Source organism: Coenobita brevimanus, chromosome 100 (genome assembly GCF_032717465.1).
Source record: "Coenobita brevimanus isolate Jiangsu-jjx chromosome 100, ASM3271746v2, whole genome shotgun sequence".
NCBI lineage: Eukaryota > Metazoa > Arthropoda > Malacostraca > Decapoda > Coenobitidae > Coenobita > Coenobita brevimanus.
The window spans coordinates 61,158,837-61,175,677 of record NC_137053.1 but is presented as its reverse complement, the minus strand read 5'-3'; the positions used below and the strand labels follow the sequence as shown (position 1 = coordinate 61,175,677).

Here is a 16,841-nt window from a genome sequence, read left to right as displayed (position 1 = left end):
AGAAACTGATTCTCATTAGTCTGAGTTATTGCTCATGTTCACCTTGTAACTGATGGTTAATTGATGTGATTACAGATCTTAATCACCAACAGTAAGTCTAGCTTTTGACAGTTCAAACAATCTTCAGTTATTCTATATATAAATGACAGCTGATATTATTATATAAACCAGTTAAGGGGTTATCAGAGAAGTTGTGAAAAATATTAATATACTGTACATGTATTAAAGACTGATAATGGTAAATGAACAATGGAAGTAGAAGCAGGCTACCTATCAAGTAATTGTAACACTAACAGATACTCGAGTAATAGAAATACCGTAGTAATAGATACTGAAATGTTGTAATGGTAATAGTGATAGTAACAGCTGGGCTTTGAAGTGATAGTAATTGTAACAGTAATAGAACAACTGTAACTGACCCCATCCCTGGCTGTATTACTGTATTCTATCATTACTTTATTGTATTTTATGCTTAATTTTCATCTTTTACTAATGGGAAAGTTTTTTTGGATAGAAAGTTGAAACAGTTAATAATGCAATATCCGGCTCAATGCCAAATACTGAGCTGAAAGGGGGTAGTGTGCAATATCCATCGTTTCGCAATATTCGACACAGGGCTTGATTGAATTATGCTCGATAATTGAGAGATTACTGTACTCTGACATAAGCTAGAATTTACTAAAAAGGCATGGGTGAAGGGGGTGTGAGTTGGAGAGAGGGAAACCTGATGCAGAGAACAGGGTGATGTAGAGGTGATTCATCTGTGGCCAAAAATAGATAGGTTGTCTTCTCAGGCTTAAACAGTTCAAAGACAATTTAATGTATGCTAAAATTACGACACATTCATTACAATCTCACATTATCATCAGTATTGAGATCATCCACTGCAGAAATAAGGCCTCTCCCTCTTTCTCCACTCTGACCTACTGGCTGTTAGTTTGTTCCATCCAATTCCATACAACAGAGAATATAAAAAAACTGGAGTCATAAATTTCCTATCAGTACTGTGAAAGCTTCTGATGGGTAAGCTGCGACAAAATAATTACTGGTACGATACAATAACTTTCTTTTCTTTTTTTTAAAAGCGATTTGGGGAGCCTCCTATTCATTATATTCTGCTTACCAAAGTCCTTCATCCCACTCCTAATAAACAATACATTTAACCCCTAAAGCGCGGATCGTCGCGTTTGCGATGCTCGCCAAAAAGGACATAACGGCGGATCGTCACGTTTGCGATTCGAGTTAATTTTGAATAAACGCGGGCAAGGATGTTCCAGCTGGTATTGTCTATCAGTACCACCACCCTTTAGCTACAATTAGCATACCTTACCTTTGTACTACTGATCTCTGTTGTTGCCAAGTATCGCGTTTTTCCCCCCTCCCCCCTCCCACCACGGCCCGGCCAGCCTGGCTGTGATATATGGCAGCGCTCTGACTGCTCAGAACTGTAAATCTGCACTCTCTTCTCACAAGCAGTTCATGCTAATAGGAAATGCTTGTTTCCCCAGTTGTCACACTAGCTTTTTTTCGCGTGGTTTGCCCCTGTTTAGCGTCAGTTTACCGCAGGCTTTCAAAGTGACATTATGGCAAGTTCTAGCTCTTCCAAGTCAGTGCGAGCGGCCGACAGGAACGAGAATAAAGTGACGGGCGTAAGGCACAATAAAAAGCTAGCCGCGTTGATCTTTTGGGAAGTAATATGATTGAAAATAATGTAGTATACGTGTTTTTAGCTGTGAAAATGGAAATGTTTGTTGAGTGACGGGAAGACCGCTGCCGCGCTGCATGTCGGCCGTACGCTTCATTGATTTTAGCCTTATTTTCAGTGCTTATTGTACAAATACGGATTCCAAACTACCTGTACGTTGTAGTATAACGTTTACAGTGACAGAATGAGGCTGTGGTAGAGGAGAAACCGGGTTGCTGGAGGTGTGAAAGTGAAGATTTTGTTACCCAACTTTGCAAGTCTCCACAAGTCCTTGGGTAGTCCACGAAGGCTCAACACCTGTCTCTGGAGAAAGCTGAATGTAAGTACTATCTGCCATACCAAGTATGTTCTAGGGTTAATCTCTGATTTTTGGCTAATATTTTCCTACAGGTACTCAGACCGCGATCCAACCCCGCCACCTGGGGGGGGTCGGCTGTCCATGGCCGCGCTTTACGGGTTAAATAAATGAAAAAGTCAATAAATTCTTCATTTTTGCACTATAACTGATTTTGCATGTAGGGTATCAGTAATGGCACTGAACATAACTCTGGTTGATCTCGTATACTATACCGTAGTTACTAACTAAAGCCCCCCCACCCCTTTTTTTTTTACATCCACCATTACTAGCTTGTCAACTGATTAAATGAAAAGAACTACTAAGCACTGGATGATGTCAGTATAAAGAAGACTATTCAGGGGTATATTTGACTTTTTCATACAGTACTATATTCTACAATCACTAATTTATATTGTATATAAATGAAATTCAGGGATAGCTTTCTGAAGGTAAGTTAACTGTGATCAATGTTTCATTCCTGTTATTTTCAGATTTTTTTGTGCTGTGATGTACAACAATAAAGACAAGATTGATTGTATTTCCTCCACTGTCCCTTGGATGTATAATAACATGCCAAATGTTATTAATGTTTATCCACCTACCAAAGTAAGTTACCTGCTTTCGTTTACAAAATACCAGTACTGTCTTATGATTTCATACTAACAGGGCAATTTGACTTGGTCCCCCGGGGCAATCTGACTTGGTCCCCCAGGGCAATCTGACTTGGCCCCCTGGGGCAATCTGACTTGGCACACTGGGGCAATTTATATGCTGCAACTTCAAGTACTATCTGGACAGTTGTAGACACTACATAACAGATTTCAAGGATAACCTCCCAGGCACAGACTGAGTACACAGCTTCCTGAAGAGACATAGTCCTGCTGTCCTCCAGGATTTGTCAAAATATTAAGAAGAAATGGACTGCTGTCTCTGAAGAGGTCGTAATGGCCTACTTTAAAAAGCTAGAACACAGCCTTAGGGGAGTACCTCCTGAAAACATCATTAAGTATGACAAAACCAACATCACAGATGATCCTAAGGGAAAGCTCCAGTTATTCCAGCGTGGTATAAAACATGCTAAGCGTAACGTGAATATGACAATGAGTTTAACATCCATCATGTTCTCCATCACTGCCAGTGGAAAGCACCTTAGTCCATTTGTTGTTTACAAGACTGAACGCTTGCAGCAGTCATGGATTGAAGGGGGACCAATCAATGTATATAACCTAACTTCATCTAGCTGGTTCTATTCAAATTGAAGTTGAGGGAGTGGAAAAGCGAGTCTCCTGAAGGCACATAACCAAAAGACATTACTGGGCAAGAGGGCATCGAAAGTCGGAGCGATTTGATTGAAAACTTCAAATGTTTCACTGAAGGAATGCCCACCGAGTACAATTACCCCACATCAGGTGTTGCTAAACATTATTTTTATTTTTCAAATATGTCTTTTCTTTGTTTTTCTACATTAAAGTCCAGTTTCACATATGAAGCTGGATAGTTGTATTTCATCACCCAGACAGTAAAGCTCTTTAAGTGTCCTAAATTTTGAACTATAAACCTGTGTACAACGAAGAATAGCCAAAAGTGAGTCAACTAGCCTCATCTTAAGGTATTTTATACATAAACTGTACATGTGTCCTGCTATACGGTACCAATTAATATAACTGTTTCTGAAAACTTACTTCCCTTAAATGCAATGCATAACATATGGTACCATACCTATTTATAAGTATTTATTCAATTTTTTTATGGCTGGTCATGATGGCCATCAATTCTTATCCCTACAACCTCAGGAGGCTTCCCAGTAGCAAGTTCAGAGTATACTGTTTAGTGTTAGCCAAAGGCGTTGTTTTAGCCTGGTCTATCTGGCCGACGTGAAGAGGTGTGCAGTACGTAGGAGGACTACTGGGCCTTGAAAGCAGGCAGTGGAGCCTATGCCCAGAGTCGGACATATAGAAAATAAAAAATAAAAAATAAATAAATAAAAAGGCAGACCTGTCAATAGCAGGTAGGGTAGCCTATGTTGCTGCTCCTATGGAGTTGTCCAATACGTTCCTTACAGCGTTCATGTTGTGTTTGCATCCAGCAGCATGTGTCATGAAGTGGTTCATGTAGGTCAGAATAAAACAGATGTGTTGTCTCCCCAAGAGTTATGGGTTAATCCCTGAAGTTCTATGGCTGACAATTGTGGGCCTCGGAATATCTGCGAAAAAGTTCTATGGCCGGCGATTGTAGAAAGGTTATGAAATACTGGAGAGCTGTAACCCCACTTCTTTTATGATGTAAAGGGTACCTAGCCAATGGAAACTATGAGGTCAGGTGGTGGGAGGCATGATTTGGTCCCCTCCCTGGGTGTGGGAACCCCACACCCCTCCCCAGGTCATCTTTCCACCTCCCTTTGTCCCACTGGATTCTGCCCTCTGTGTCCCCTCCCAGCCAAACTACCCCTCCATACTCCCTCTAGACCATGTCGGGTGTGTGTGGCAGACATATTCCCTCCCTTCCCTCCCCCTTCCTGATACCCCCACACTCCCTAATCTCCCTTATTTCTCAAGGACGTCCCATTCTCACTCATAGTAAGGAGTGCTTTTTTTTTTTTTTTTTTTTTTTTTAAATGGCCGATTGTGCAGTAACCATTAAACATCTGAGAGTGAACTACTGGTATACATTTTCTGGTGTGTAAGATCAGGCTCTTAAAATCTGTAAGACCAAAATTTACTTTGGTGCAATTTTTTTTCTCGATGTGCAATGAGTAAAACAATTTTTATTTTAGACATTTTTTGGCGGTCAATATTGCAGTAACCATTAATCATACGAGAGTACTATACCATATACATTTTCAAGTGTGTAAATTCAAGCTCTTGAAACCAGTGAGAAAAAATTCTATCCTGGTGAAAGTTCACGAATCGGACCCTTTTTGCGGTTCTGAGGATAGGGGGGCCAGGAGATCTGCAGTCTTTAGGGGTTAACTTTGAAGTGTTTAACATCCATTTGTGTACAGTACAGTACTATTGGGGAAAAAAAAAAAAAAAAAAAATCCTTAAGAGTTAAGCAGGTACACATACCAACTTTTTAAACTTTTCATACCTATTACATCCTGAACAAAAATACTACCATATTTGCTGTCTTCTACAATGTAAGATTTTTTAGGACAAAACTAGTAAAACATAATATTAACACAAAGCATAATACAGTAATAAATTCTGTTTAAAATATGATAAAATGATCCAAGAAGACCAACATGTAAAGTAATCCTTACCGTACTCTATTTGTGGGTTTCACCATTGAATTAAATCTAAAAATTAAAATAATGAGAAATGAATTTCTGCTGAGAGACCCAGGCAAAGCATGCTAGATTAAGGGTACTAACTTTCAAACAGAATACCTGGCCCACATTTTCTAATTTTTGTAATACTGTACATGCAAACCAAATCTCCCAACACCTGGCTCATTACCAGTTTCCAAATTTACTTGATTTCAACTTTTGGAAGTAAGACCATCTTTTTGTTTTCCCTTTTAAGTTTTTTTCATTTAAGAAAGCCAATAATCTAATTTTGAGGTGTTTTAATCCAAAACTTTCAAACAGCTGTTTTTCAAAGTCCTCTTCACCTTCAGTGGGCCTTTTGGATGACAGGGTTTTGTACATACACACAAATATATATATATATATATATATATATATATACCAGGTATATATATATATTGCCAGATGCCATAATCCCATATGGGGTGGCCATTTGAGTTTGAGTTATTTGTTTTACAGTGAGGGGCACTAACTCTCCACCAACCCACTTGTTGACAAGTAGGAGGCAAGTAAGGTTTGGTTATATGGTTACCACCCAGCATTGTAAATGGTTTCTTGGCTTACAGGAAACCATTTGGCTTGTCACTCAATGTAAAGCCACCTCTAAAGGAAAGAAAAGCAATAACAAGTGACAGGAAAGATGAGAGAAATAGGAAGGGAGGAGGACAAGCACAGAAAAAGAATGATAAAGGCTAAGGAAGAAGTAGGCAGCACTACATCAAGTGAGTGGATGATGGTCACCACCACCTACCACCATATATATATATCCATCCATCCATCCATCATCCAATCCTACAATGCCCCATGAGGACCGTAGGAGCCCGGGGCTAGGCAGTTGGTCCCGACATTTAAGATAAGGAGTGAATATATACATATATATATGGATATGAGAAACTAAAAACATTCTGAAAAGCTAGGTGATATTACTGTACTATAATTACTGCGTAGAAAAAAAAATAGTGCCATGAGTACAAATTTCTGACAAACTGTATGTGGGCTCCCAACCACAGATGCTGAAAAGTTCATGAGAGGGCTTAATTTTATCAGTATACTTCATCTATGACACCACAATTATGTAGGGGAAAAAAAAAAAAAGTAGTACTATGGCTATGACTAAGACAGTTGCCTATACTATTACCATTACCTTGCAGGCATGGCTTGTGTATAAATCAGATGGCTTAATAATAATTTTTAAATAAACATTTCAGCAATTTTCAGAACCTATTATTATGTTAACCTGGTTTTGTTTTTTAAATAAATACAAACAGTTTTACATTTTATGAATAGGAGCTCTCCCAGACTTTCAACCCAATATCTTACAGTACACAGCCTAAGTACTTCACAATATTTACAAAATAACTGTCATACAATCTCAAAGCTTCCAAACTAAGGCTAACTATGATCATTTAAAAACACTGACTGGAATCATGTGATACTTCTTTATTGTCAGGCTACTTCTGCTTCTCATATATTCTAACAATCACAATTTTCTCACATTTTCAAGTGCTATCAGTGCTACTGAACGCCAGTATATTCACATCTCTACAATAATGGAGCTTCAAATAAATGGGCTAAGTGAATGTTTGAAGTGTAATGGCTGAGGACAGAGGCTCTTGGTGTTACTGCCCTGCTCCCCTCCCACCCAGCTCGTCCCTGTCACCACCACAAATCACGACCCCCGGCCACTCCCACCTCCTGTCACCACTTCCTACAGGTCACGGGATGAGCAACAAGGCACCCGATCCTTATATTGAAGGTGGGGATGGCGCTGGGGCGACGAGGTAGGTATAGCCTCAGCAGGGGAGATGATGGCTGACGTCGGTCTCACAGTCATACACACACGCCGATGGATATTTAACCAAGACACCCAGCCTTATACACCCATACATGTATTTCCACGATATCCCACCCTCCCGGTGATGCTAGAAACGTAACTTATAACGTACCTCGAGAGATCAAAGTTCGAGAGTTAATTGTTATTGCATCCGCCAAACTTTCCACTGTGAGTCGTCTGTAAACGCCATTTTGAACAACAAAGCCGATTGCAGACCGACGCTGTTTTGTTCCTATAATGCACGGGGTCACTATACAGATACAAACATTTAAGAAAACTAAAAATATGCAATTACTATATGGCTTAATGAAATATTACAGTACCTCATATTCAGTATTCAAAACCTCATTACTAAAACAAGCAAACTATAAGACACGGAGATTTTTAAAACTCTAAATCCCTAGCAACAGACTGAGATGTTAGTCAAAATGATAGTAAATAACCATAACTGCAAGTGTGCAGAAGATTTTTATTGCAAAACTTTCAGTATCAATTATGGAATACCAACAATAGGGAAAGTAGTAAAAATCGGCAGTAGCCATTTGAGCTTGCGTACTAGCTTGCTCTGGTCCACCATTTTGACCTTCATAAAAATTGTCTGTGATTGCTTGAAGTTTCCCAAACAAAGGCGCAAGGAAAGACATGAGGAAAGTTTCCTCTATAATCCTTTTTTGAAGTTTGTAGCATACAAGCTGTTTCAGGAACAAAAATTTGTACTGGACGAATGTCTGGGTGTATCGATTATTACACTCTACATGGGAACAGATATAGGTGAAAGTGGTCACCTTCGCAGCACTCTGTATGTCCTACGAAAAAATAATTCTATAAGGATAACGTTTTACCGTAATACATAAGCGCACCATTAAAGGCATAACGTCATGTAGCAGCCAAAAAAAAAAAAAGTTTTCCAGACAATTTTCTTTTGCAATGGAGTACAACAAGTACTTAATCTTACTGAATACATAATCTAAAATTGCTGGTACTGAATAAGCACAAACCATTAAGCTTTATAAACGAGAAAGCTGAGCGATTATGATGGATATGACTCCATTCCGATGCGAGGTTCATGTGGTCGTGAAGAAATTATTTGGCTATATTGTTTACTAAGGAATTTATATAATTTGTTTGCATATACAAATTATATTTCGACTTTTCTCATCATTACTACTGCTTATGATGTACCTTATTTTACTGATGAGTCATGGATCTCTAAAAAGTGTCTTAGAACTGCTCTGCAGTCCATAACACAACATCCTACATGGAAGAGTCATTCTAAAATTTTCCTCCAGCCAATGCCAGACGATGGTATCCGTCTGAGATTGAGTCATAGGAACCTAAGTGTTAACAAGCTGATAAATTCTTCCAAGCAGCTTTAGACCTGGAGCCACATGGGGTTGTTTTCCGGTCTGAGGTTACAAGAGGACCACATAAAAGTGTCAGTACCCACAAAAACCTAAGCGTGTCGGATTATGGTATTGATTGAGTTTAGCTAATATCAGGGTATTGATTGAGTTTAGCTAATATCAGAGGCAAAAGCTGTAGCCTACAAATGAGACCGCTGGGGCACGTAAGCGGGTTGCGGAGATTGGCTAAGTAATATAGATTTGTGAAAGACATGGATGTAGAAGTCTATTGATCAAAGGGAATGAGTCATCACAGGACAATGGGTGTATGATATTGAGGAAGTCTGAGGTAAGAGGAGGTATGGAAGAACGATATGTTTCCTATGCCTGCCTGAATGCGTGGAGAAGTCTATCTATCTATCTATTGCCAGACGCCTTAATCCCTTACGGGGTGGCCACAAACAAATCGCCTCCACGTCGCCCTGTCCCCCGCCATTTCATTACCCTGCTCCCAGCTCACACCCCCTCTCTCATATACCTCTCCACTCCATCCCTCCATCTCATCCTCGGCCTCCCCCTCCCTCTCCCCCCCTCCACCTCACTCAAATACACTCTCCTCGTCAGTCTCTCACCCTCCATCCTCTCCACATGGCCAAACCACCTCAGTGTGTTCCTCCTAACGCTTCCTATCACATCCACATCCACACTACAACGCTCCTTTATACCCTCATTTGTCACGTGGAGAGGTACGCCGTCAAATGCTGGCAATTTTTAATCAAGCTCTGCTGCCTGGTTAGTCAAGTGTCTAACTTTCTCACTCTTCTTGAAAATGATGGAGGATAGCAGAAGGGCAATTTAAGCCTGCAGTCCATTGGGTTCGTTTTAGATCAGCCTGGGTTTGCAACTAGTATTACTGCTACTACTACTACTACAGATACCAGACACTTCACTAACAAACTAGAGTCCCTCCTGCTGGAAAAATGGGGCCAACATTTATGTCACAGTTCTTCGCAAGTAAAACTATAAAAGCCTCTTTATTTGTACACCAGTGTGCTTTCTCCGTTAATTGTGGAACCTCCATCTGTAACAGTGTTAAAAATAATGAAGGATCCTTCATTTGTTTCGAGTAATGGCCGTGTAAGGGACGTGGGAGTCTTCGTAACACCTCGTCCTTAGTTATTTGCTGAATATCACACCCCGATATCCTCTTGTATGTTCTTGATACAAACTATGTCGATATTAAAACGACACAGCTAGAATAAAAGGTGTAATATGGAAATAAACCGCAAAGGAATAGCTGCTACGAAGCCTCCCATGCCACCTAGAACACAGTTCTACAGTAATTCTTATTATGAAATGCAAGGCCGTATGTTCTAGATGGCATAGGAAGCTTCGCAGTACCCTTTCCTTACCGATATATTTTGCTTGTTTTACCTTACATTCCCCTGTACGCTGTTACAGTATAACCTTTTAATATTCACAGAAGACTTACAGAAGAGGCCCATCCTCTGGGCCGGAGACTCCAGCTGGTTAGTTTCAATTTGTACTTTATAATTAAACCTTACTTCTTGATGTCTCCACGTTATATCCAATCTCTTCTCAAAACTCAACAGACTTCGCTCCACTGTAGGTAGACTGCTCCAGGTATTCACCACACGATTACAAAAAGCACATTTCCTTTTATCCAGCCTTGATTGCTTGAAAAACGTCTTGCCATGTCCTCTTGCATCGCGAACAGTTCATCACAAACAATCCCCCTAGTACTGTATCTTATGCCTCTATCATATCCCCTCGGACTCTTCTATAGGCCATTGTTGGTAAATCCAGTTTTAGTAATCTTTCCTTATGTGACAAATCGACAGACACATCGACACAGACTGGATTAAGAACATACAAGGGGATGCGGTGATGTAATGGTTTGATATGCACATAATACACTATGAATAATTCTGCATTACATTTTGAATAATCATGTTCAAGTTAAGAGAGAGAGAGAGAGAGAGAGAGAGAGAGAGAGAGAGAGAGAGAGAGAGAGAGAGAGAGAGAGAGAGAGAGAGAGAGAGAGAGAGAAACAACCATGTTACTGTGTGTGCATAACTTAAAAATCTACGGACTTCTCACCCGGTTATCAGCACCATGGGAGAAAATAAAGGAGCTCAACACCCAAGAGGAAAATTCAGAAATGAGAGGCCGTTGAAAAGGTTAGCCCTCGACCTTCATCGCATCGCATTATACCCACATGCTGAAACTTTCTTATAAAAAATTATCGCCTGATGGGGGATTTGAGGTCTAGGACAAAGTCAATACTCTTAGGGACTTTGATCTAGGCTCGGAAAGCATTGTGGTTAGCATTTACGGTTCGAGTCCTTGTGTGTGTGTGTGTGTGTGTGTGTGTGTGTGTAAAATGCTACTGGGGCCTAGGTCGGTCTCCTACCCATGGTCCTGTATGTGTAAAATGTTACTGGGGCCTAGGTCGGCCTCCTACCCTTGCTCCTGTGTGTGTAAAATGCTACTAGGTTCTAGGTCGGTCTCCTACCTTTAGTCCTGTGTGTGTGTGTGTGTAAAATGTTACTGGGGCCTAAGTCGGTCTCCTACCCCTTGAGTCCGATGACATATTTTCTATTTATTTTTGCCACGGCCCACTGGGCAATGGGTTCGCCATGGTATCAACTAGCAAACGTCTGTTAGGAGTACAGAAGACCTCCCGACGTCTGCTAGTTTAGTAGAACTGTTGAGGCCCTTAAAAGTTTTGTGTATGTACTGCTAGTGCTTGACAACTATTTGTCACCCTAACCAGGCATTTGTTAAGTTAAAAGTTTTGTGTATCCGGGTCCTGGAGGTTGCAAGTTACCTCCCCTACTCTTTATCCTGGGTACTACGGAATGCATTAAACTTTTATTAAGTGGAAAAAAATGAAATACTGTACTGAAGATTATGAAGTCAAATGAATGTAAGCCAGATGCACGAACAAACTTTATGATCAGTCCCCACTCCCAGTAGTACCGGTACATAAGTGCAGCTGGACAGATATAGCTCACACTAGGCAGTTCCTTGAAGAGTGTGGCTAAACTAGAAGCATAAGACAATGGTAAAAAGGAAGAATCTCCCCCACGCGAAGTGGTGTTTGGTATGCAGGCGTGTTCTGAGTCCCGACTTCTCCGGTTCAGCCACGGTGCAGTCCTGGGTTCTTAGGTCCTGACCGGGTGAGTACTAGCAAGGAAGGGAAAACACAAACACGACTGGTCAAAAGGTACACTGCTATATTATCAGTAAACAATCACACACACAAATCTATAACCAAAGCTGGGATTATACACCACCTTACACTGATATTTATAACATCACTGTCCACCTAGTTCGGCATACATGTCTAGTATATGGGTTTCCACTTTTCTGGAGTATGACTCTATGCACACAGTGTCACAGGCAACATCTCACCAATATATCAAGTAGATCGCCACCGTGTTTACAGGCAACACGACCCATTACTAGGTCAAGAGAATTATATTAATTCTCTTGACCTAGACCCATTATATCCACAGGGACAGCTCGTATAGCCAGGTCGTTAAGCCTAGGTTCTCGCGTGACACAGACGGGTCCTAGCTAATAATATACCCGCGCGACATATATGGAGACCCTAGCTAAACTTAGACTATGCACGCGTCACGCAGGACGACAGTATACAATGTATCGCACCTGAGTGGGGGGGGTATTAGTGAGGCTAGGGGGGGTCTATCTTTTGTGGGGACGGGGCCGGGGACGGGGCCGGGGGAGGAGAGTAGGGGGGAGACACACTGAACAAGGATGCACTGGGGTAATGCTGTTTTCTGTGAATGACACTGATGTGGGTTTTCACTGCCCGGGGGAAACCATCCCGTGGGTGAAGTTAGACATTCCGCGTGTGCAGTAGGTCACAGGTACTCGATTCACTAGGGGGGGGTACCGAGAGAAAGGGGAGGGTAGAGGAGCACGGGGGCGGGAGACGGAACACTGGGGGGTAAGGAGCACTCCGTGTGTGGGAATTCACACTGGTTGGTTCACTGGGGGTGGGGTCCACATCACTGGGGGAAGGGTATAATCACGAGACCTGTTACTCACAGTTCAGTCAGAGGGGAGAACACAGCCCACGGGTGGAAGGACCTATGCTGGGAGCTCCAGGTGGCGGCCAGGCATAGGAGGCGGGCTGTCCGGGGAGCTACACAGGAAAGTGTGGCCCTTGGAGTTACCACTGGTCCGGGAGGAGTGGGGGGGCATATGGGGCAGCTCCCTAGCCACATCAACCCTACAGGAGGCAGGGCTCTCTGGGCTGGGGCTGAAGAAGGCCAACAGTCGGGCGGCACGCCGTTGGTCCTTAATTGTCGTTGGGGTCCGGGGGAGGGACTGAGGGAGGCCCGGGCCTAGGGTCGGCCGGAGGGAGGGTGGCGTCTGGGCGGGGCGACCTTCACGTCCATCAGGGGCGGCCGACAGGGAGGGACTGCAGCCACCGACTCTGGGGGAAGTCCTGCTGCCATGGCGAGCAACTGGGGAGACCCGCTGACTCTGGGGGCTGCAGCCTCGGCTGCAGAGACAGGCCATCAGGGTTGGACTGCGGTCTCCTGTTCTGGCGGAGCCCGTCAGCACTGGGGGAGGGTGGAGCTGGAGAGACCGTACACCGTGCCTCAAGGACGCCTCGCCTGGGCTGGACTCAGGTGGGGAGCCTGTAGGGGGATAAGCCTCAGCCTCTCAAGGAGAGAGCTAAGGGGAGGGGCGCCTCACTCTGCCCCTGAGACGTCAGGAGGAAGAGGTCGTGCGCACTCTCTCGGCTTTCGCCACAGCTCCGGTGGAGCATGCCCTCCTTTCGTCGGGAATGAGATACCTGTCCCTTGGACATTGGGAGGACGAGGCCGGACGAACTCTCGCGGCTTACACCACAGCTCCGGTGGAGCGTGCCCTCCTTCCGTCGGGGAAGGTTCTGTACCTGCAACGTCAGGAGGAAGAGGCCAGGCGAACTCTCTCGGCTTACGCCACAGCTCCGGTGAAGCATGCCCTCCGTCAGTCGAGGCAGGGGCATGGCAACCCTAGAGGCTCCTCCTGAGTCCTCAGTCAAATAGGAGGCCGATCCAAAGGACTCGGCGTCCGAGGGTGTGGCTGGGAGCTTGTCACTGCAAGTCCCACCCCAATTTTGGCGAGCATTCCCTCCGCTGGAGAGTAGTGTACTTTCCCTGTACACTGCTGGGTGGTTTGGCTGCGCGGAAGAGGTGCGCCGAGTCACGAAAAAGATATGTCGTTGTTGCTGGGATGTTGAGCCAAGTAAATCAGCCCCTCTGTCGTCTCGTCTCCTTGTGGGGTGGGTATCACCCCCTCACTCTTTCCTCCTGGGGTGGTGGTGTCGGATTCACCCCGCCATGCGAGCATTTCAGTGTTTATGTGTTATTGCTGCTGTTTTGTGGCGAATGACCATCATCCACTCACTGGATGAAGTGCAGCCTTCAGATGACTCTACATTGAGTGAAAAACCAAATGGTTTCCCGCAGCCCAGGAAATAACTTCCTATGGTGGGAGGTAACCATACAGCCAAAAGACGCCTGGTGGCCTACTGAATTATGCACTTCAACTGGATGAAGCCAGTAAGGGCCCATTGGTACATTCAAGGGATGATTGGGGTTTATTGCTCACATAAAGACACTCAGGGGAGAGCAAGGCTGGTCACATCCTTCAATGTGAGGACTGAGTAGCCCAGCAACCTTTGCTCCTGCTGGAGCAAAAAAAAAAGAAGAAGGGGAGGAGGGTGGCTAAATGACATGCAGCTCAGTTATTGTTGTTGACCACTGGCAAGCTCATTCAGCTGAAAAACCCAATTTTGGTTCTACAAAGTGTTATCATCCATCATCCAATCCTATGTTGCCCCATGAGGAGCATAGGAGCCCGGGGCTAAGCAAGTTGGTCCTGACATTTAAGATGAGAGTGACCAGCCTCACTCATCCCTGAGTGGCATTACATGAGCAATAAACCCCAACCATCCTTTGGACATAAACCTGCACCGGCTCAATCCGACTGGAGTGCTGTAATTACCTACTAAAACACCAGGTGCCAAAATTTGGTTATATGGTTACCACCCAGCATAGTAAATGGTTTCCTGGTGCATGGGAAACCATTTGGCTTGTCAATCAGTGTAGAGTCACCCACAGGCAGAAGGAAGAGGAAAGAATGAAGGAAAGAAAGGCAGAAGAGGGAGTGCAATGTCACCTGTAGGCAGAAGGACAAGGAATGAAGGAAAGAAAGACGAGGATGGAAGGAAAGAAGGATGGAGGAGACGAAAGGGGAGACATTCGAGAGCAGCACTCCATCGAGTGAGTGGATGGTGAGTGCCCCCACCTGTTAATTTATAATTACCGTATATGCACTGCATAACATAATACCACTGAGGAAAAAAATCTGAATAATGGATAGAAGATAAGACGGCGCACTTGAGAGTGTAACACCCATACCCACAAACTGACCTAGCTAGGGTCGATTATTTTTGCCTTACATTCCTGACCCTCAACAAATTACTTTCAAACTAAAAATACTGTACTTCTTTCTTGCCCATAGTCCTTAACCCTTCACCAAGTTTGGTTCAAATCAGATCAGACCTATCTGAGTTGACCTTGATCTTTAACTGATTTTCTCAGAACTGAAATGTTTTATTCTTTCCTTATCCTCAACCATTTCACAAAGATCTGACTAAACTGGATAAAAAACGTTTAAGTTGGTCTTGCTCTTTTACTCTGATCGTAAATCTATTGTCCGTAAAAACTCTCAACCCTTCCACCAAAACTGGTTAAGATCAGATCAGAACTGTCTGTGTTAATTTGTTAGTGCACACACACACACACACACACACACACACACACACACACACTGCTCAAAACATAGCACCCACTCTTGCACCATGCATGCGGATGTAACAATGACAAAACAAGAAAATATAGTCTTACTGTACTTTATAATAACTTTTGGCGTATTGTACATTAAAAAGACCAAAACAACCTCATCTAAGTACCTGAACAAAAACCTGACAAAATGCTATTCTGGAGAGGAATACATTGATGCAATGGCACTGACCTGACCGGCTGACTTCATTGGCAGATTATGCAAACACTCCTAAACTCCTTCCCTATATCCCCAAAGAGGAATAATGCATACAACTTGAGCATGGCACTTTCAGCCTGCAGTCTACATGCAGTTCATTTTCAGATGAGCCTGGGGTCACAACATCAACTCTAAATCTTAAACAGAACAACAGATAAGTGGTTACAGAAGTAACCAGATGTCAGAAAGAACAAGAGTTCATTTTCAGGCTAAGACAGGAAACAGTCCTATGGTTTTAATTTTGCCATGCAGATTTTACTTATCTTCCATAAGACTCACCGACATATAAAAACATCCATCCATCCGGCATCCAATTCAGTATTGCCATACCAGGAGCATAAGTACCCGACAGGTAGGTGCCTCAGTTCAGACATTTAAGGTAAAAGTGACCAGTTGGTTGCTCACAAACAGTATTATGTGAGCAATAAACCCCAATTACCCCCTGGAAGTAGACCCTTAGGGGCCATATCTGGTTGAAGCACCATAACTCACTATAGTAAACTTGTCATCTGACAAAGATCTCAACACTTTTCAGCTCATCTGATGGCTAATTGTAGTCAGAATGGTGGGTGGATTTGATTAGTGATCATGGAGACCCATTCCTGCCTCATAACAAAGCATCACTGAACTTCATTCAACCATGCCTTAATATTAAAATTATGGAAGTTGCCCAGTTTTCTCATATAAAAACAAACACCCTAGAACACCAGCATCAAAAAACTGTATGGGGGCAATGAGACTGATGCACTACATCATTGTCAAGCAAGAAGGTCTTCCCTTGATCTCCCTGTGTGCATCAGGAAACTGTCCCATAAAAGGGAAAGTGCTCAAGAGTGACAAAGTAGGGGGGTGGGGTGGAAACTAATAGTCACATCAATCTCGATGGAGACAGTCTTAGCATATATTCAATACAGACAGTGAATATGAGACTTAAAGTGGTTACATGTAAAGGTGTGTAGCTTGTAGGACAACTGTGCCTCAGGTAATGGACTAATTGTCTGTACCCACAGTCAAGACTATCTGTCTATCAATAGCTAGATGCCATAATCCCATAAGGGGTGGCCATTTGACTTTGAGTTAGTTGTTTTATGGGAAAGGACACTGACTCTCCGCCAACCCACTTGCTGACACATAGGGAACATATATGGGTTGGTTATATGGTTACCACCCAACGCTGTAAATGGTTTCCTGACTTACAAGAAACCATC

General features: G+C 43.1%; 1 protein-coding gene across 1 annotated transcript in view; it reads right to left on the bottom strand.

Moving 5' to 3' along the window:
* Window positions 1–2,916, bottom strand: part of LOC145414675 (uncharacterized) — a 75,620-nt gene extending 72,704 nt beyond the window's left edge. The window contains exon 1 of the mRNA XM_080284193.1: window positions 2,743–2,916. Coding sequence (XP_080140319.1) covers window positions 2,743–2,916 — 174 coding nt within the window. The remainder of the gene's footprint in view (window positions 1–2,742) is intronic.
* Between the last annotated feature and the right edge of the window lie 13,925 nt (window positions 2,917–16,841).